Source organism: Oryctolagus cuniculus, chromosome 10 (assembly GCF_964237555.1).
Source record: "Oryctolagus cuniculus chromosome 10, mOryCun1.1, whole genome shotgun sequence".
In the NCBI taxonomy this organism is placed as follows: Eukaryota; Metazoa; Chordata; class Mammalia; order Lagomorpha; family Leporidae; genus Oryctolagus; species Oryctolagus cuniculus.
The window spans coordinates 40,722,413-40,744,668 of record NC_091441.1 but is presented as its reverse complement, the minus strand read 5'-3'; the positions used below and the strand labels follow the sequence as shown (position 1 = coordinate 40,744,668).

The following is a 22,256-nucleotide window of genomic DNA, read 5'->3' as shown; positions in this document are numbered from 1 at the left end:
AAAAAAAAAAAAAAAAAAAAAAAAAAAAAAGAGTGGAACAGCTGGCTCACAATGTAACTGTCTAACTTTTGAAACACTGCTAAGTTATTTTCTAAAGAGTCATCACAATTTACAGTCCCATTAGCTGTCCAAGAGGGATCCAGTTAATCCATTTCCTTGTCGACACTTGTATTATTAGTCTTTAATTATCGTTGATTTGAAGTAGTATTTTATTGTGCTTTTGATTTGTGTTTCCCTAATGGCTGATTATGTTGAGCATCTTTCCTTGAGCTTCTTGACCATTTTTATACTTTCCTTAGAAGTATTTATATTTTCTTAGATATGTGTAGTCAAAGCCTTTGCTCTTATTAAAAATTGGGTTAATAGTCTTGTTGAGTTGTATGAGGTCTTTATATATTCTGAATACTGGTCTTTTATCATATATATGATTTCTAAATGTTTTTCTCTCATTCTGGAGGTTGTCTTTCCAGTTTTCTTGTAGCACAAAAATTTTGAAATACAATTATTTTTTTCTTTGATTGTTCATGGTTTTAGGTGATCATCTAATTCAGGGTCACAGAGATATAATTTCATGTTTTCTTCTAAGGGTTTTATAGTTTTAACTCATATTTAGATCAGTGAACCACTGTCAGTTGGTTTTTATATTGTTTGATAGGGGTTCCCTTGCAAGTATCTGCAAGTATTTTATTTATTGAAATTTAAAGAATTAAGAGATATATCTCTTCAAATGAGACAGCTGTCACTGCTCTGAGAATTACTATTTTATGATTTGGGGGAAGATGGGTACATAAACTGTTTTCTTCTGAAGACTTTATGCTCAGCTGTTTTCTCACTAAATAGTATTGCATTTCTGTCTCTGTTTTGTTTCTTGGAATTTGAAAAGTAGCATCAGTGGATGCAATTTTAAGCCATTTTTTTAGAGTTTTTTTTCCCTTAACTTGTAATCTCACCTCTTCAGCTACAGTATAGAGAATGCCAAGAACTTCTAAGCCTCTATCAGAAATATTTGTCAGAACAGCAGGAGAAGCTCTCCATGTCTCTCTCTCAACTTGGTGCTGCTAGAATGCAAGAAGAACAGGTAAGCATCTTTGTTCTCACTTTTGTTGTCTTTAATAGGTCAGCAAGCCACCAGAAGAGTCATGTACCATTCATGTTAATTTGGCTTATGATATAGAATATCACTTTAAAACATTCAAATGCAGCATGGGGTTGAACTGGTATCTTTTACCTCCCTCTTTCCTTTTTATCTCCTGTTCTCGGGGCCCAGAGGTCAGGATTGATTACTTGAATCAGGATGTAAGCCACTGGGGAAGCCCCTGGTTGTTAAAACCACAGAAGGAATGGTGAAGAAAACCCATTACTCTGTTTCTTGATGAAGATCAGGTAGCTGTTTGTTGCTGATTGTCCTTGTGGAAAACACTAAGACTTGCCAGATTCGCATTTACAATTTTTAGAATAATCAGAGTGACTTGATGACTTATAAAAATGTGTGCTGGGGAAAATTGGAATATTTTATACATCTGTATATATGCATTAAACATCTGAAGATATATGATAGTATTTATGTGTAAGTATTTATATACATATCACAAAATGGCATGCATTATATCATTAAATAAGTGTTTAGAACCCTACCAGTTGTGATGTGAAGCAGACTCTAAAGATACACTTCTTACCCTCTAACAACTAGTACCTGATGTCTTTTTTATATACATGAGTTGAAATCTCCAAATAGATGAAGATAAGTCTTAAGGATTACATTAAAGTGTTGAAGCAAGAACTATGTAGAAAGATCAAACTCATTCATATTAAGTATCAAACTATGTATAACTTAATTAAAGTACTTCCTTCTCCTTTGAATATTATCAAGTACTAAAGATCAGCTGTAGGGTATTTTTCAAAGAGCATCATTGCTTATTGCTTTTCAAGCTAGAGACAACAGTTTCAGATACTTGTATGGAAACTACAGGTTTTCTTTAAGATCTTATTTATTTATTTGAGAGGTAGAGTTACAGACAGTGAGAGGGAGAGACAGAGAGAAAGGTCTTCCATCTGTTGGTTCACTCCCCAAATGGCTGCAACGGCTAGAGCTGTGCTGATCCGAAGCCAGGAGCCAGGATCTTCTTCCGGGTCTCCCATGTGGGCCATCTTCCACTGCTTTCCCAGGCCATAGCAGAGAGCTGGATTGCAAAAGGAGCAGCTGGGACTAGAACCGGTGCCCATATGGGATTCTGGCGCTGCAGGCGGAGGATTAACCTACTGCACCATGACGCCAGCCCCAGAAACTACAGTTTTGAATCTAAAGTTTGCCCATATGAAAAAATAAAAAGAATATTTTTGCTGGAATGTGATATAGCTGAGACTTATATCCTATTTTTTGTAGTCACACTTTTTTTTTTTTTTTTTTTTTTGGAAATAGCCGAAGTGTGAATGATGTATTTATATCCAATTTGATATTGTTACAAAAAATAAGATCAGGCTGCTCCCTACTGGAAGGCCAGTACTTGAGAGATAGGAGTTGATTCAAGGAAATAAGTCTATTCAAGAGGTGGGCAACTTGATGAGGTGGCAGATATAATTGTCATCAAGACCATCTCAGATTCTCAAGGAGGCAGGAGAACTTTTGAAGAGAACACAAAGGGGAGCCAAAGGGGGAGTCTGGAACCAGGGGAACCAGTTACAGGTTGGCCTCTGGTCGGGTGATTAGGGACTGGTTGGAGTCACAGTAGTTGCCGTCATCCTTCAGTCATAAATCCAGTCCTCTGGTCATGCTGACTGGGGCCAGCCAGATTACTTTGCAATTTCAGCTGGCTTTCTCAAGGCCAGTTTCTGGAATTCTCAAGCACGCATCATTTATCTGTTAAGTTAACCTCAAGTCTGATTAGTTGCAATGTCAGCAGTTAGCTAGTTTTTTTTTTTTTTTTTAACAAAATGGAATCATTTGAGCTGTTGCTACAATATACTTTCTTTTGTCCTGAAAGCCTAGATTATAAAATGAGTTGGAGGAAGGTGGCAATTTATTTTGATTGTTTATATAAATTTTCTCTGCCACTTTGAAAGCAGGACAGGCAGTTTTAAAGTGGCCCTTGCCTATTGCTCTTGGATGAGCTGGAAAAATTGTTAGTGTGAAGATCACATTTCTAACCTTTGTTTTTGCATTCCTTGTGGTGGGTGTGTGTAGAAGACACAAAACTGACTGACAACCCATGTCGCCAAAGGTATGGGAGGGGAAATGCAGAAATTTCTTTTTTATACATTGTAGTGGTCTTGTTACCTTAAGAATGTAGACTGAGAGTCAAGAATTAGTCACTAGGGGGCCCTAAAGACATCTGGATAAGAAGGCCTAACATTTTTTTCCTATTTATTTCTGAAATTAGAAGAAAATAAAGCTTTCTCACATGTTAATGATTTATATTTAAGCTAGTAATTTCTTGGAGGTTTCACTTAGAGACCAATCATATTTAATACTATCTCCCTTTTCCTTAACCTTGAGGTACAAAACTCAAAAATATCACAAGTAGTAGAATCAAAGTGTTGGTCAAGTCCATGGAGAGACCCTACCCACAAAAAGAGAGACTTGAATTTTCATTTTGACTTAGTCATGACTGAGAAACATTTAAACCATGTTGTCAGGAAGTACCTGTTTTCTAGGTTTTAGAATATATTACGTAAACAATGAAAATAAAACAGAGTTAAAAGCCACTCATAGAGGCTCTGCCGTGTGAACCTCCAGAGGGAAAAGTAAGCTTCTGCTGTAATACCCAGTAGAGACAGTCACCCTAGTTCCTGTGTTCTCTGGTTCATTCTTTGTGACAGGCTTCCTAAGCTGAGGGAAGGTAAGCCCCCTCTTTTCTTTCCTTTCGGGAATTGGGTAAATTTGGCCAGCAAGTCTACTTCCTGCAGGAAGGGCATCATTGTGAAGACTAATCCTGAATGGGGACGCTGACCTGATTCTCTCTGCTTTTTCTCTCACTTCCCTGTGGAGAAGTTAAATGTCTTCTTTGTGTACTCACAAATCCACTGTGCCCATTTCTGTCACAGCAGCTTTCTTGTTATTTGTAAACCCGTGTTTATTCATCCATCTCCCTCACCAAGGGTTTTTAAAAACAGGCATCCTGTTCTGGTGGTGTTTGTACTCAGAACTTGGCTTAATATTACTTTTTGATTTATTGTTATGTAATAAATATTTATGTTATGTATATATTGTGTGTATGTTATAAAACATTTTAAATTATTGAACCCTAAACCATGTCACAGAATAAGAACCCCAGGAACAGAGAGAATGCGTACTTTGACCAGGACAGATAGGGACTCAATCAGTCTGGTTCCACAGTGTGTTGAAGAAAGACAAGAAAAACTTGAAATAGCTAAAAGTTGTTAAAAATTTGTTTTAAATTGTCCTTGTTTCCATAACTAACTCTCACTGGCTGTTAATCTGACTTAGACATTTTGAATATCAGATCATGAATATCTGAGAGATAATGGGGAACCTTTGCCTATGCAAAGTCAAGCATAAAATTTTATTCTCAAAATAATTTCTTTAACCTCACCTGCAGATTCTGTGGTAGAGATGGCACTGGTTCATTTTTTATGATGCGTGGATTTGACTCTCAAAGACTTGGTGTGTTTCTTCTTTGTGTTGGTGGCCATCTGGTTCAAACTGTGTTATTACAGGTTTTGCTTACAGTTCTGTTAAATCCACAGTTCTCCAGAATAATGTCCTAGCTTAAGATTTTCTTTTTTAACTTGTGCTATTTCCTTGAAAAGAAAATTCTTCCTTTACAAAGTTAATTTTTTTCTTCATTTTCCTCCTAGCTTGCCCCTTGCTTTGCATCAAAGATGAATGTATTCTGCATCCATTTTGTAACTTATTCAGCATCACAGGTTCTTCATTGTGGCTTCTAGAGAAGTTTCTCACTCTATTTAGGTTGAAATATTTCACTGATGCGTGTCTATTTGCTCCATTATCTCATTTAAGAAACAATTCTTACTAATAATTATTCTTGGTCAATAATGAGGTGGGGGGGGTGGCAACCAAAGAACCATAGTGTTGCCTTGTGTGCATTTTAGAATATAGTTTTTCTTATCACAGTTGTGTGTTATTTCTTTTTATGTGTATTTAGACTTAAATGTTACTTCAAATGGTGATGCTTGTAATTTCTTTTTTTTTCTTATGCAGTAGACTGTAGCACTTCAGCAATGTTGTGTTTTTCTAGTACCCTTCTTATTAAGACAAACCCTAGGCAGCAGTTTGAATAGCGTCTCCTACTCCAATTTGAAAATCTTGGTGTACAAGCTTAGTTTACTGTTTTTTCTTAACTCTGCAATTATTTTGGCAGGTAGACATACAGGTAATTTTAGAATTTTCTTGGAATTTCTATTCTTTATAATAGGTAAGATCATCACTTTTTAGTATGGGCAGTTGATCCTGAAGCATCTTTATTCTATAAAATGCCTATTTCAGAAATTTTTTCATTTTCCCCGTGATTACTTGTCCCATTTCTTGTAATATAATTGGAATCTGAAATACACTGAAGATAGCATGGCCAAATATACTGAAGATATCATAGTTGGGTTCTATCACCATTACCTATAATTGTGTTAAGAGTTTTTGTAATGCTTAGGCCTACAATGTCTTGGGACTACTTCCTGTTCTGTGACTATGTTCATGTATGCTTGTTAAATTTTTTTAGTTTACCAACATATAACCATGTGGTAATAAAAGCTCCTTACCATTTTCATTCAAACTAATCTTATTTTACACACTTTAATGTGTGACATGTATCTTAACTCTAATGGTAAATTTTCTTTAAGTTAGAATACCACTTAGTTATAACAAGCCCAGATTTTATTGACAGAGTAGGAGCATCCATATACCTCTAATTGAAAAGGAAACAAAATTAAAGAAGATTTCATATGCTTTGCATTTCTCATCTCCCCACAGAAGAGGATATGTGTAGATAAAATAAGAATTAACAGCTGACTTCTCACTAGAAGCAGTGGAGGATAGTGGGAGTAGGATGGCATATTCCAAGAGCTGGGGGAAGAAAACCCAGGCAATTAAGCAAAACTACTCTTCAAAAATATATATGATGTAAAGACATTCTCAAATAAGCAAAGACCAAGAGAATTAGTTTCTAACCTACTTTTCTCACAGTAAATACTAGCAGGAGTCTGTTCAGCTGAAAAGAATGGCATAAGGCAGTAACTCAAATCCACACAAAGAAATAAGGAGTGCCAATAAAGGTACTTAAGTATTGTTCATTCATAAATAATTTCAAAGATACCTGAATGAAGCAACAATTATAAAACTGTATTGTTGAGATTTTAACATATAAGATACTGTAGATTTGCCTGTGTGCATGCATTTTCACAAAGGTGGGAAGAAGGAAGGGAGTGATATTAGAGTATATTTTTATATACTCTTGTGGTTAAGTTACTGGGAAGGAAGTAATACTGTCTCAATTTGTAAACTATATAGAAAATCATAAAGAATCCACACAAAATGAAACTGATAGAACTAATAAGTTAGTTCAGCAAAAGTTTGCAGCTTATAAGATTAATATACAAAAATCAGTTTTATTTCTGTTTACTACCAATGATCAATTAAAAATGGATTTATTTAACAAAGGGACACCAAAGCTTGTACAGTGAAAACTATGAAACAAGATCAGAGAACTTAACAAAAAATGTAAATACATAGAAACAGGTTCCATGTTCATAGATTTCTTCTTCAAGACTCAATTATTGTTGAAACATCAGTTCTTTCCAAAGCAGTCCATAAATCTGTTGTAATCCCTATCAGAATTCCAGCAGATTTTGACACTTTCAGATAAGACAGTCCTGAAATTCATATGGAAAGGAAAGGAATAATAGCCAAGACAGTTTTGGAAAGGATGAGCAAAGTAGAAGATTATTCTTTCCAATTTCAAAATTTATTCTCATATATGATACAATATGGTAAGTACAATTTGAAGATGGCTCACGTGACCTTTGCCCTCTGGCAAAGTAGTTTTCCTCCCATGACAATGGTATGATATGTAGTAAAATGATTATCAGGATAAGCCCAATCTAACTGCATGGGAAAAGCAGAGTTTTCTCCAGCTGGGAACAAAAGATGACATCAGAGAGACTTGAAGCATGAAAAGAATTCGCCACACCATTTCTGGTTTTGAAGATGAATGGAGTGGAGTGGACATTTGGGATAGTGTTTAAGACACCAGTTAGGACACCCACATCCCATTTCGGAGTACCCTGGTTCAGTCACCAGCACTGACTCCTCTTTCAACTTCTTGTTAATGCAGTCGCTGGAAAACAGTATTGGTAACTCAAGTAGTTGAGTTCCTGCTACCCCTGATTAAGAAATTAATTATAGCATCTCAGGAATGAAACAGCAGATGGGAGTGCTCTCTTTTTCTCTGTCTTGCTCAAATAAATTTTACAAAAGGTGAGGATGAAGTGAGCTAGGAGCTGAAATAGGTTCTGACCAACAGCCAGAAGGTTGGGATTTAAGTCTAACATCCACAAGGAACTGTATTCTGTCAAGAGCCTGAATGAGCTTTTAAGGGGGATCTTCCTTAGGTATTCCAAATTAGAGCAGAGCACAGTATAGCCCAGCTAACAGCTTGAATTCAGCTTTGTAGGAAACTAGGCAGAGAATCTTACAAAGTCTACCAAGCCTTTGGAGGAAGAGAACTGTGAGTTAATGAATTTGTGTTATTTTAAGCCACTACATTTGTGGTAACTTATAATGCAAACTAGAAAACATACACTGTTCAGGTCAGGGTAGCACTGCCCTAAGTGTGGACATATAGATTGGTGGAAACTAAATTGTGAGTTCAGAAATAAACCCTAACAATTATGGTCACTAGATTTTTGACAAAGATGCTAAAGCAGGTTAACTAAGGGAAAAAATAAGCTGTTCAGGGGCCGGTGCTGTGGCGCAGCAGGTTAACACTGCAGCCTGCAGTGCCAACGTCCCATGTGGGTGCCAATGCAAGGCCGAGCTGTTCCACTTCCTCTCCAGCTCCCTGATGTTGTGCCTGGGGAAGCAGGGGAGAGTGCCACAAGTCTTTGGTCCCCTGTATCTGTGTGGGAGACCTGGAAGAAGCTCCTGACTCCTGGCTTCAGCCTGGCCCAGCCCTGGCAATTGTGGCCATTTCAGGAGCGAATCAGCAGATGGATGATCTCTCTCTGTCTTCTTCTTCTCTTTGTAACTCTGCCTTTCAAATAAATAAATAAATGGTTTTTTTTTAAAGAATAAGCTGATCAATAAGTGATGATTAGACAACTGGACACTGGGAAAAAAGATAAATTTAGACCCTTCATGCCACATAAAAAAATTAGCCTCAACATCATTTCAACATTCAAGACATGTTTTTTGAAATTTGACTTCAGGTCATGACTTTACTTAGCATCAGTTTTTGTTTGTGTTCAGTGTTTATTATGGCTATTACAGTGAACACTTGCATTTAAACACTGTATCATTTAGTGCTATGCAACTAATAGTAACTGGTAGGATCGCCTTTAATTACAAAAGCTGCTGAGCAGAATGCCAGCTCTCTGCTTACCGTGTCCGGAGCGCTTTAATCATGTGCACAATAGCAACGGACATCACAGTGCCAGCCACCAGACTGGAGGTTCAAATGCTGCTGCCCACTATATTTTTATATTAGACTAACCAAGGAAAATACAAAGCAGGTCCAGCACTGGGTACAACAGTACTTTACTTTTTAAAAACAAAGTGAAAAACAGAACCAGATTAGCTTGAATGGCGAGCCTCAGTCTCTTATGCCCAGTGGATTCCCTGGAAGCCAGCCTGTCTCTGCTGTCCCAGTAAAAGGAACCATCTGTCCCTGCTCTGGAGTCTAAAACAGTATGCTGGGAGTTTTGCTTGAGTGCCGTAAATAAAAACACTTAAGCAATATAGCAGTAGACATTGCGCCTGGGATAGGAAAAAATATTCTCATAAAGGTAATATTTAAGATTCTACTTTGTTTTGTAAAAATTTACATGTTTTTTAGTTGTCTGAATTCTTGATTTTCTCTGATAATTTCAATATATTAATTTTCTGTTAAAAGTTTCTGTTGCCATTGCTCATCAATCTACAGAAAATGTTATTTTTATTAGATTTTAAAATATTTTGCCTTTATGCTTGTACCCATTTTTGTGCTTACCCATTTTTGTATTTATCATTTATTTATTCAGCTAAAAGTGCCATCAAATTATTATAGAACAGTTGCTACCAATGTCAGAGAAGAATTCAGCTTCTGTACTTCACTGAAAGTTCTGTTGTATACTATTCTGTATCTTCAAATCAGTCTAAATATAAGGATAGGCCCGCTGCAGCTCACTTGGCTAATCCTCCGCCTGCGGCACCGGCACCCCGTGTTCTAGTCCCAATTAGGGCACCAGATTCTGTCCCAGTTGCTCCTCTTCCAGTCCAGCTCTCTGCTGTGGCCAGGAAAGGCAGTGGAGGATGGCCCAAGTGCTTGGGCCCTGCACCCACATGGGAGACCAGGAGGAAGCACCTGGCTCCTGGCTTTGGATTAGCGCAGCGTGCTGGCCGTAGTGGCCATTTGGGGGGTGAACCAACAGAAAAAGGAAGACCTTTCTCTCTGTCTCTCCCTCACTGTCTAACTCTGCCTGTCAAAAAAATTAAAAATTAAAAAATAAAAAATAAATAAATATTAAGATAAATAGCACATTGGTGAAATATTACAAATCTTATAATAGCTGAAAAACATATCAACATTATAAACTTGTATTTACTATTGTGTTAATGTTAGTTATTTCTAGTTGATGGATAGTTGGTACCAGGTACATAGTTTCATATTGACTTGTTTATAAATATATGTATACATATAAACATTGATATAATATCTCCAGAAAAATCTGCTTTTCACTGCAATCCAGATTTTAATATTGGCTTTTGACTTGAAGAAATGTGTTTTCTACTAGCAGATTCAAAATGAAATTAAAAAGGTATTTAAAGTGCTAATATAATATTGATAACATTAAATTGTATGTTCTCTAAATTATATATGGCTGGAACACAATGATCAAAATAACAGAAATTTGAAGCTCAGATGGCTTCACTGGTGAATTCCAAATATTATTTGTTGAAAATTAATTCTATTAATTCTACACATATTTTCCAGAAAATTTAAGAAGTTTTACTTCTTAATGCATTATATGAGTCCTGCCTTACTTTGATATAAAACCAAAGACATTACAAGAACACAGAATATCAGTATTCTTCATTAACAGATGCAAAAATTAATACAATTTTAGCAATTTGAATAAAAATATGAAAAACAATGCATTAGAGATAGGTGTTATTTATCTCAGAAATTTGAAATTGGTTTAACGTTTGAAAAACAATTGCTGTTATTTTCTATATTAGCAGACTAGAAATGAGAAATCATATAATTATCTAAATGCAAAAAAAAACATTTAAAAAACTCACTTCTATTCATGGTAAAAACTAAAATAGAAGAGAATGTTTTCAACCTAATTAAGGACATCTCAGAAAAAAATCCAAAAAAGCATAATACTTTTTTTTTTTTACGGAACTCTCTTCTCTTTTTTTTTTTTTTTTTATTTGACAGGTAGAGTCATAGACTAGACAGTGAGAGAGAGAGACAGAGAGAAAAGTCTTCCTTCCATTGGTTCACTCCCCAAATGGCTGCTACAGCCGGTGCTGCGCCAGTCTGAAGCCAGGAGCCAGGTGCCTCTTCCTGGTCCCCCATGTGGGTGCAGGAGCCCAACACTTGGGCCATCCTCCACTGCCCTTCCAGGCCACAGTAGAGAGCTGGACTGGAAGAGGAGCAACTGGGACTAGAACCTGACGCCCACATGGGATGCCGGCGCCGCAGGCGGAGGAGCAACCAGTGAGCCATGGCGCCGGCCCCAGCATAATACTTTTAATGCTAAAAGATCAGAAATAAGTCAAGGTTATTCTCTTCTACCACATCTATTCAACATTGTATTGGAGGTCCTAACCAGTTCCATAAGACATGGGGAAGAAATACAGATTGGAAAAGGGCTAAAACAATCTTCATTTGCAGACAACATCAGATTGTTAAGTCTACATGCAATGTAAGTCTATACACAAAATTTTTAGGTATGATACCAAAAAAAAAAGCTACTAGAAGTTATATGAGTTTGGGAAGTTGCAAGGTACAGATCAATTTATAAAAATCATCTGTATATCTCTGTATAAGGAAAAAAGATGTTGAAACGTAAAAATATTTTAAATTGCAAAATGTTTTACATATCATTTCATGGGACTGATGCTGTGGCATAGCACGTAAAGCTGCCATCTACGATGCCAGCATCTCATATGGGCACCGATTTGAGTCCCAGCTGCTCCACTTCTGATCCAGCTCCCTGCCAATAGGCCTGCAAAAACAGAAAATAGCCAAAGTGCCTAGGTCCCTGCATCCACATGGGAGACCTGGAAGAAACTCCTGGCTTTAGTCTGGCCTAGCCCAGTTTGGAGAGTGAACCAGCAGATGGCAGATCACTCTGTCTCTCCTCTCTAAGTCTTAAAAATAAAATAAATAAGTCTTTAAAAAATTTAAAGATACCATTTTATAATAGGATCAAAATATATGAAATACATAGGGATATATGGAACAAAAGACTTGTCAGTCCTATACTTTGATAATTGCTCTGCAAAAGAATTTAAACATCTGAATACATGGACTCGAATACTATACCTTTTAGGGATCAGAAAGCCAATATTGTTGTTATGTCTTTTCTGTCTAAAATAGTCTATCCATTTAGCCGTGGCTGGATTTGGATCCCAGCAGACTTTCTCTTTTTCTTCTTCTTCTTCTTCTTCTTTTTTTTTTTTTTTTTTTTTTTTTGAGTGGAAAGTAAAACAGCAAAATTTATTAGGGAAGGGACATCTGTAAGAACAGATGGGCACCTCTCCAGACAGAACCTGAGAGAGAGTGTCCAGTTGCTCGGGCATGGTTGAGTGGAGAATACACCTGGCCAGGCCAGGCCAGGCCAGGTGGGTGGCTCAGCAGAGAGGCAGAGGGCTAAGCATGCTGTCCGGTTGAGGCTGGGGGGGTGGGGTTTAAGGAGATGGGTCCTGCCTCCCCACCTCTGCTCCTCTTGGAACGAAGGACTTTTTGGATGTAAATATGAAAAATTTCTATTTGAGTTTTCCCCCTGAAGTTATCAGACAGGGGGAAGCCTGGAAGGATGGGCAGGACCCCCTGGAGAATCCTCCAGAGCAGGGTATTTGAAATGTAGATATCAGGCAGAAGGGGTGGGGACCCCCACCTGGCAGGTTATCGGGTAGGAGGGGGCAGGGCAGGATGTAGATAAGGTTTTTGGGGTGACTTTGAGCTGCAGATGCTGGACCTAGATGTCAACTCTTTGAGCCTTTATGTCACACACACATAAGCTCATATCTGACTTCCTACCTAACATTCCCCCCTCAAGAGGGAAATACCCAAAATTCTTTTTGGGATAATGGATGGAGTTCCATTTTCTGTAGCTTATTCAGAGCTGACATGTGGGCGTCAAGAAGGATTTGGATATTTCCTTTTGCTATCTGTCCTATGGTGTGCAACAATGGCCTTGGAAAGACTGTCCTGCTCGGTCCAGAGGGCTGCTCAGGCCATCCAATGGAATGGGCTAGAAGCCTTGTCTGATGATCATTTGGAGTTTGACAGCTTTTATTCTGTTAGAGACAAAATGAACAAAGGCATTAAAAACACACGGTCCAAAGAGAAGCAGCAAGATTACTGAAGTTACTGGGCCAAGGAGAGGAAATAGCCAGGATTTCCATGACCAGATGTCAGGCCAGAAATCCCAGCCCTGCTTGGCCTGGTTCTGGAGCTGTTTGTCCAGGAAAGTACAAATTTGGGTTTATACCTATCCAGTCTGATTGACGCAGAGACAACATTCTGCCTGGAACATGGCACAGATACCTCCTGGAGCAGCAGTTAGCATGTCCAGTATTTCTTTTTTTAATTTTTTTTATTTTTTGACAGGCAGAGTGGACAGTGAGAGAGAGAGACAGAGAGAAAGGTCTTCCTTTTGCTGTTGGTTAACTCTCCAATGGCTGCCGTGGCCAGCGCACTGCGGCTGGCGCAGTGCGCTGATCCGAAGCCAGGAGCCAGGTGCCTCTGCTGGTCTCCCATAGGGTGCAGGGCCCAAGAACCTAGGCCATCCTCCACTGCACTCCTGGGCCACAGCAGAGAGCTGGCCTGGAAGAGGGGCAACCGGGACAGAATCCGGTGCCCCGACTGGGACTAGAACCCAGGGTGCCGGCGCCACAGGTGGAGGATTAGCCTATTGAGCCGCGGCACCGGCCCCAATATTTCTTTCTTTCATAACTTTTTGTGACTTCCACACACCCTCTTCAACTTACTTGAAACATTCCATCATTTCCATTCCAGTCTAGAGTAAACTAGCCATCAAGATGAAGTTATTCTTATAAACCATGTCCGTCCTTTATTTAAAAGAACTCTTTCCTTCTTAACCTTCCTTTCCAAGAATGCTCTTTCCTTCTTAACCTTTCTTACCAAGCGCACATTTCCATACTTGTGATGTTTTCCATAGAGTCTGGTTGGCTCTTTCTACCTTACCGGAAGACTGAGGTCTCCATGCAGAGTGAAGGGGCCGGGTTATTCCTAGGGCTTTACAAATCCCTTGTGTAATCTGGGAGATGAAGGAAGGTCCATTGTCACTTTGTAAAGATTTTGGGAGACCAAAGTGTGGAATAACTTCCTTCAGGAGAGTTTTGGCCACTGAGCTCTTTCCGTTATGGTTGGGAAGGCTTCTACCCATCCAGTAAAGGTGTCTATAAGTACAAGCAGGTACCTATAGCCTTGACAGAGTTGCATCTGTAAAATCTATTTGCCAGCCTTCCCTGGGGTAAGTTCCGTTTCACTGCATATGTTTTAATAAAGGTGGAAGTTGAGACCCCTGGGAGTTGTTTCCTCTTGTCCTTACCTAGTTCTAGAGCTATGGATAGGTGATCAGTTCTGCTAACTGAGCAAAGTTTCTGGGGGCAGAGCACGCTTCAATAATGTGCCATGCCATTGGTAGAAATTTGCAGCTGATTCTGAAACTTGTACTATAGTAAGACTTATTTTTATTTTTATTTTTTAAAGATTTATTTATTTATTTGAGTTACACAGTGAGAGAAGGAGAGGCATTGAGAGAGGTCTTCCATCTGCTGGTTCACTCCTCAAATGGCCAGAATGGCTGAAGCTGGGCTGATCCAAAGCCAGGAGCCAGGAACCTCTTCCAGGTCTCCCACTTGGGTACAGGGGCCCAAGGACTTGAGCCATCTTCCACTGCTTCCCCAGGCCATTAGCAGGGAGCTGGGTTGGAAATGGAACAGCCAGGACTTGAACCGACACCCATATAGTATACCAGCACTGCAGGTGACAGCTTTACCTGCTACGCCACAGAGCCAGCCCCAAGACTTATTTTTAAACTATAGTGAAGAAGTGTGATATTCAAAAGATAGAGATTGATGCGCAGTGATGAAGACATTGCTTGGGGAACACTCATCCCATATCAGAGTGCATAGGTTTGAATCCCACCTCCACTCCTGATTCCATTTTTTCTAATAACTACACCCTGGGGGGCAACAGCTTATGACTGAAGTACTATATTCTTTTCTCCAGCTCTAAATTAACTGTGGGGAAAAAAATCATAATCTTTAAATTCTTTGAGCACTGAACCAATTGGACAGTGAAAGGGAGGATACATACAAGAAGGCATAGTAGTTTTTACTTCTGGTCAGGGAAAAAAATTGTAGAGTTGCTAAGTGATTAGAGTAGCTGTAACTATATCAGTGTATTTGTGAACCATAGTCTGGATTTTGTCCATGTTCAACTAATTCTTCCACTAAGCCAATCATTTACAATTTTTAGCCCCATTTTGCTGTGCATTCTGATTTCTCAGGATTTTTTCTGCCATAGAAACTTAACTCATTAACTATATGTCTTCCCTTAAATAGAAGCTAGTATTCAAAATGAAAAGTAGGGAATTCCCAGTTGTTGCCAACAAGTATCAGCTGCAAGGTCTATGACTGTTCTCATTCCTGCTACTTTTCTTTCATGAGTCTGATGTTCATGAGAAAACATCTCTACGCCATCCAGCCTTCTGCATTCCTCTTCTCCTTCTGCCACTACCCAACTTCCTTGACATCAGGCTTAACATTTCCACATGCTTTGAGATTGTGTTCTCCCAAGCGTTGCTTCATTTTTAAATAACGATACCAAATATAGGCACTATCTTACCTAGGAACTTTAAGTAATGAAGAACATTAATGAATGGATGAATTATATACTATTCGGGGATGGATAGAAATTTGTGAGACCACACCAGTGATAGAAGATTGGGAGAGTAATGAGGTTTCCCATTTACAGTAGGTTGCTGAGGGGTCAACTGGTAAATGCGAAGAGAATGCTAAAGGTGGTAAATGATAAGGTTTGAAACCATCGTGGAAAAGACAGGATTAGGCAAGAGGCATTCAAGACTGATAAATTGAGTGACAATGTTGATGAATAACAGGATGCTTTTGTGGCCTTTAAGTTTTTCTCCTTAGACTGCTTATTAATTGCAATGGAGATAAAGAAAACCATAGTTAAAGAGTTTGGAGAAATTGTCTAGGTAATCAGAATTACACTTTATTTGTAAAGTGTCTCCCTCTACATTGCAGGTGTGCTGTCCTTTATGGAGGCGAGAGATGGCAAAATCTCTGGAGACCCTCAATATGTGGAGAAAGTCCAGACTTAAACATGCTCAGTAAACCAACATGTGTTTGTGGTGCTTTTCCTGCCATCTCAGGTTAATCAGGCCTCTCCTCACAATTCCCTTTCTTTGTGTCAGAGAAAGGTGATATTTAAACCTCATTAAACTGCAGCTTCGAGATCTACTCATCTCTGATTATGCCTACATATACAGAAAGTATGCTTCTCATTACACTTCAGCTCATTTTTCTCTTATTTTATTTGAAAGGCTGAGAGAGAGAGAGAGAGAGAGAGAGAGAGAATATGAATCTTCCATCCATTGATTCGTTCCCCAAATGGCCTCAACAACTGGGGCTGGGCCAGGCTGAAGCCAGTAGCCAGGAGCTTCATCCAGGTCTCCCACATGGGTGCAGGGGCTCAAGTATTTGGATCATCCTCTGTTGCTTTCTCAGTCACATTAGCAAGAAACTAGATCAGAAGTAGATCAGCTGGGATTCAAACCGGTGCCCATATTGGATGCCAGCATTGCAGATGGCAACTTAACCTGTTATGCCACAGTGCTGGCCCTGTGTTTTTCTGTTATTAATCTTTCTTTTGTTTCAAGGAGTCCCAGCTAAGAACTGTGAAGGATAGAGTCAAAGTCATTTTTTATTCTCTACTGTTCCTAGATGTTTAATTTTTTTTTCTTATCTGTGTTTGATATTTACTGTTTGGCATGATAAAAAGTCTCTGGATTAGGCATGTCACAGGATATATGCAAAACAGAGGGAGATGTGGAAATCGATTACAAATCTAACTATGCTATAAGAATATCTCCTAGAGTACTACCCAATAGAACTTTCGGTAATGAAGTATCTGGTCTGTGAGCATGGTCCAACACAGAAGCAGTCATCACATGCAGCTATTCAACATTTGAAATGCAGCTAATGAGACTGAGAAATTGAATTTTTAATTTAATTTTAATTAATTTCACTTTTAACAGTCATATGTGGCTATTATATTGGACAGTGGGGTTCTGGAATTGTGATTAATGCCTGAATATGAGAAGTTTATAAGTTCTTGTAATCAATAAATTGACTATTTAAGGAGACGAAGGAGTCGTGAGCTACACATGGCTGGGCCTATTAGCTCAGGTAAGATCTGTGCTTTGCAGAAAGAATCTGTAATACATAGCATGTTTTCACCTTTTCATTAACAGGAAATTTTATTGCTGAATAATAGTGAACTAAACTCAGTGAAAATTCCAATAGCAAAATGAAATATAATTATGGTATATCTGCTTTTTACAGGTTATAGCAGTAGTCACCAAAAACTAAAAGTAGATGCAGGACTTCCTTTTAGTGACTTAGCCTGATTAAAGACGTGATGGATGTATGGAGAGGAGGAGGAGAAATCAAGAAAGGAAGGATGGTTTGTTAGATAAGAAAACAATGAAAGATATCCTATTCTAAATGCCATGGGAATGGTACATTAAGTTTCTTTTGTCGAATATATAAATTGATTTGATGTTATCTGAGGTTCCTTCCAGCTCTAACTTTTGTAATGCTAAATCCTAAGAATGCTGAGCAGGAGAAAATCTAAGAGTGGAGCAGTCAGATTAATTTAGGACTTGGAGTTCAATGTTTGACTTGTGTTGTTATATGATCTTAATCTCCTAGGCCACATGAGTGATTTCTGTTTTGGTAGGCAAATTTATTTCATTTCAAATGGAGTATTGATTTAAAAAAGGGTCTGATAAATACCCCCTAGGTCGTAATATCATCCTGGTGGCTTTAATAATTTTAAGAGTTTTCATCATTCGGATATAAATATACCACTTATGGCAACATTTAAGAGAATAGTAAGAAAGAAGTATAAACATAAAATCACAAAGGGTAACAACTTATGTGTCTCCACAAATACAACACTGGTTAACAATGATGGGCAAAAGGAATCAACTGGAAGCCTTGGTCCACTGTCCACTGTCTTTCACTGTGTGTCACTGAAGGGCTGTCAGTGGCCTGTAATCCGATTCTAGTTGGTAGCTGTGCTGGTAGTTTCAGTACTTCTTTTGGACCTAGTGAAGGTATCAGTTGTTTAAGTTTAATGTTCTGTTGATTTGTCAGTCTATTTCTCTATTCGGCTTACATCTCTGCACAGTGTTCAGATTTCTCTGTGTAGACCTAAACATTTTGCTCTGTTCTAGGCACTGAATAAGTGTTTGACAAAAGGTTACCTGCTTGACAAATCGCGTGACTGCTGTTTTGGGCTTTCGTTCACTGGGCTATGTACATGAATCTGTCTTGGTGCCTTTCCTCTCAGAGCATATTCCGAAGTACTCATAGCACTGTCTCATAAGGTGGCATAACCACCTGGAATTGTATATCACCCCAGACTCCCAGACTCACTTTTTTTTCCCTTTTTTAAAGATTTACTTTATTTATTTGAAAGACAGAGCCACAGAGAGAGGTAGAGACAGAGAGAGAGGTCTTCTGTCTGCTGGTTCACTCCCCAGATGGCCACAATGGATGGAGCTGAGCTGATCTGAAGTCAGGAGCCAGGAGCTTCTTCCAGGTCTCCCACACGGGTGCAGGAGCCCAAGGACTTGGGCCATCCTCCACTGCTTTCCCAGGCCATAGCAGAGAGCTGGATGGGAAGAGCAGCAGCCGGGACCCGAACCAGCACCCATATGGGATGCCGGGACTTCAGGCCATGGCTTTAACCCACTGCACTGCAGTGCTGACCCCTCTTTTTTTTTTCTAAAATAAGGAACCATGGTGGTCTAATCAAGGTATTTCCAGGGCCCGCAACCATTCTCAGGTTTGGTGATTTGCTAGGAAGACTGACAAAAGTCAGCAAGGCCAGCACCGCGGTTCACTAGGCTAATCCTCTGCCTTGCATCGCCGGCACACCAGGTTCTAGTCCCGGTCAGGGCACCGGATTCTGTCCTGGTTTCCCCTCTTCCAGGCTAGCTCTCTGCTGTGGCCCAGGAGTGCAGTGGAGGATGGCCCGAGTACTTGGGCCCTGCACCCCATGAGAGACCAGGATAAGTACCTGGCTCCTGGCTTCGGATCAGCGTGGTGCGCTGGCTGCAGCGCGCTGGCCGCGGCGGCCCTTGGAGGGTGAACCAACAGCAAAAGGAAGACCTTTTTCTCTATCTCTCTCTCTCTCTCACTGTCCACTCTGCCTGTCAAAAAACAAACAAACAAACAAACAAAAAGAGTCAGCATACAGTAGTACTCACAGCTAAGATGTACTACAGTGAAAGGAAAGAAAGGAAAATCAGCAAATGGAAAAGGTATATAGGAGCAAGAGAAATTTACCCTATGTCCTCTGAAGGTTTGCTGAAAAGAACTGACAATAGATTCACAGAAGTGGCATGCAAATTTATGAACACGAACATGTGTATGGGAAATATACACAATAGGGAATTCCATGAAGGGCCAGATGGTTAAGCTAAAATACCCTCTTCATAGGGTTGGGGGAAATGGAGGGCTATAGTCACTTTTAGAGAGATAATGAACAAGTTTTAGGGGAAATGATTGAGCCAAAGAACAGACCGTGGTTTAGGACAAAGTTCTTCTAGACTCTTAAGTGTGGTATGCGATTTTCAGTCTCTTCTCCAGTAGTTAATGATTCTTGGTGAATGAATTTCACAAAAGTTGCATTTGTTGTATGCAGGGAACTTTCCTTAATCACACAGGGGAATTCAGAGAGAGCCTCTCTGTGTTTTAGGAGAGAAGGAGGATCAAAAATGATCAGCAGATGAGTGGGGGCAGGTTTTAGAGAAACCTCAGTTCTGAGACTGATTCTCCAGCCCAGCATATCAAAGCATCACACTTGGGGTATCAATTTCTGAGCTCTTACAGGTACTTTGGGGTAAAATCTGGAGGAAATCAAATGCAATCTTACAAGATTATTTTCCAAGCGGAGTCCCATAAGATGTGCTTTGGTTCTTTGGCAATGAATTAGGACAACACCTGTGAAATGTTGTCTGCCCAGAAAAACTCAGTGCTCATATTTTTTAACAGGGGCTGGTCACATAGGCACCCTTTGCCTAGTGTGTGCTAACTTCCAGATTGCCACAACAAAAGCAGATGTTGAGTGCAAACCACGTTATTTGTACAACCTATTTAGGCACAGGAAAATATCCTTAACTTTTAGAGAATCGTGGAAACACCCCTGAAGACCAGTTTGCTTTATTGCCGGCAAGGAAGCAGGACTTCCTAAGGAGAGCAGTCTTGGGCCACTTTTCTGATTATGAGTTGCGCTTCTGTGAACATTCAGACTTGAAACCTTTAACCTGTGTTAGGCTTTACTTATGTCTGGTCTCGTTATTGTCTTCTGCTGATTGCTGCTATCACTTAGCGACAAATAGAAATAGAGTTTATTCTATACTTGTTCCTTTTCCTAATGAGACCATTTCTATTTCTTGTATACTGAAATACCAAATATTTTGTCTTACTTCTTACTACTATTTCATTTTGAGATTTGCTTTGTCCTGAAATTTTATTTGATTTAAGGCTGCCCTAAAAGCAGAGTAAAGGCTGAGCTAGAAATAAGTTATTACAGTATTTGGGACCCCAAATACATAATATTGCTGTTAGGTAGGAAGATTCTATCTCCTGTCCCAAGTGAGAATCCCCATGGCCTGGAGATGGCAAAGACCGTAACAGTGACAGAGGAACTCACAGTCCTCAGTCCACTGTATCTTCCATGGGTTTTGAGTCACCAAGGAAGACTTTGTTCATAAGGAATTGGTTAGAACACACTTGATTCACAAAAAGGAGAAAAAATCAGCAAGATGAGCATCTACAGTATGCATCATGGTCTGAATGTGTCCCCCTAGATTCATGTGTTAAAAACTTTATCTTCAAGGCAGCAAGGTTGAGAGATAGGGCCTAAATGGAAGTGGTCAAGTTATGGGGCTGCCACGCTCATGATTAGATTAATGCATTGAGTAGAAAGAACTTGTGGGAATGGGTTTTCCCTTTTTGCCTTTCCCCGCTCTGCTGTATGAGGACACAGCATTCCTTCCCGCTGGGGGATATTGTTTTCAAAGTGCCATCGTGGAAGCCGAGAGCATCCCTTGACACATACTGATATCTTAATCTTGGACTTCTTAGCTTCCGCAACTATAAAAAATAACTTTTTAATAAACCATCTCATTTCTGGTATTCTGTTATAACAGCACAGACAGGCTAAGACAGCCAGTCTCCCAGGACCAATGGGTTCCTACTAATAGCCAGTGCAGAGTGAGAGAATATGTGGATATTTTTTATGCTTCAGGTAAAGACCTAGTTCCTTTCCTGTGGATGATAGATATGCTGGTGAGACTGGCCAGATGCTGCATTCACATGGTTAAGCAATATAAGGAATTCACTGTGCCCTGAGAAATGGAAAGGTTTCTCCTGATGAGGAAGAACCTAAGGCCAAGCAACATCTCAGCTTCCATATAAGGGAATGTTCCGGGCCTAGGTACTGATTGAGCAATCTCAGAGAGAGCTGGTAAGCTGCATGGTGGCAGTTTCTCCAACAATTGGGCATGTGCTAAAAGGCTCATTGTTGTAAATTTAGAATATTTGATGATGTTTTGACTGACCTAATGAAGTTAAAAGATTGAGAGAACAGTACTGTTATTTTAGAGTTAATTCAAGCTAACAAAATTTAATAGATAAGGAACAAAAAAATGGTAAGTTTTCAGAGAAAAAAAGTCATTTTATAATTCACACTAGTAACATAATGGCTAGGAATAGAACCTATTCCCATCAACTAGAATGGAAAAGTTCATAATTTATGGGGCACTGAGTAGAATATATCAGGTGTATGTTGCCTTATTCAAAGCATATAAATAGGCCTAGGCTGAGAACTGTTCTATACCCACCCAACAATTGTAAAATAGAGAGCTAAAAGAATGCAGTTGTTTCCAAGTAACTATATCATAGAATAAACCCAAGAATATTATTAGAAATACAAAAATACACAATAGTCAAGGAAGGAAAAGTCACAGCTCAGCATTGGGAATCCAAATAGATATTACCAAGCATACAAAAAAGCGGGAAAATACATCTTATATGGAGGAGAATAATCAGCTGAATTGGCACAGATGAAATAATTAGCAGGCAATGAGTATTAAAATATCATTAGGGACCCGCACTGTGGCTTAGTGAGTAAAGCCGCCGCCTGCAGTGCCAGCAACCCATATGGGCACCCATTCCAGTCCCTGTTGCTCTACTTCAATCCAGCTCTCTGCTATGGCCTGGGAAAGCAGTAAAAGATGGCCCACATCCATGGGCCCCTGCACCCACATGGGAGATCCAGAAGAAGCTCCTGGCTTCAGATTGGCACAGCTCTGGCCATTGCGGCCATCTGGGGAGTGAACCAGCAGATGGAAGACCCTTTCTCTCTCTCTCTCTCTCTCTCTCTCTCTCTCTTTTTTCCTCTGCTTCTCTGTATCTCTTTCAAATAATCAATTAATAAATAAACTTAAAAAGCATTATTATACCTGCATTCCGTCACTTTAAAAGTCAAATAGTAATATGGAAG

General features: G+C 39.3%; 1 protein-coding gene across 2 annotated transcripts in view; it reads left to right on the top strand.

Annotated features, from left to right (window-relative positions):
• KIAA1328 (KIAA1328 ortholog) overlaps positions 1-22,256 on the top strand; it is a 348,132-nt gene that overhangs the window by 125,718 nt on the left and 200,158 nt on the right. For both annotated transcript variants that reach the window (XM_017344119.3, XM_002713504.5), the window contains exon 6: positions 951-1,078. In XM_017344119.3, coding sequence (XP_017199608.3) covers positions 951-1,078 — 128 coding nt within the window. The remainder of the gene's footprint in view (positions 1-950; positions 1,079-22,256) is intronic.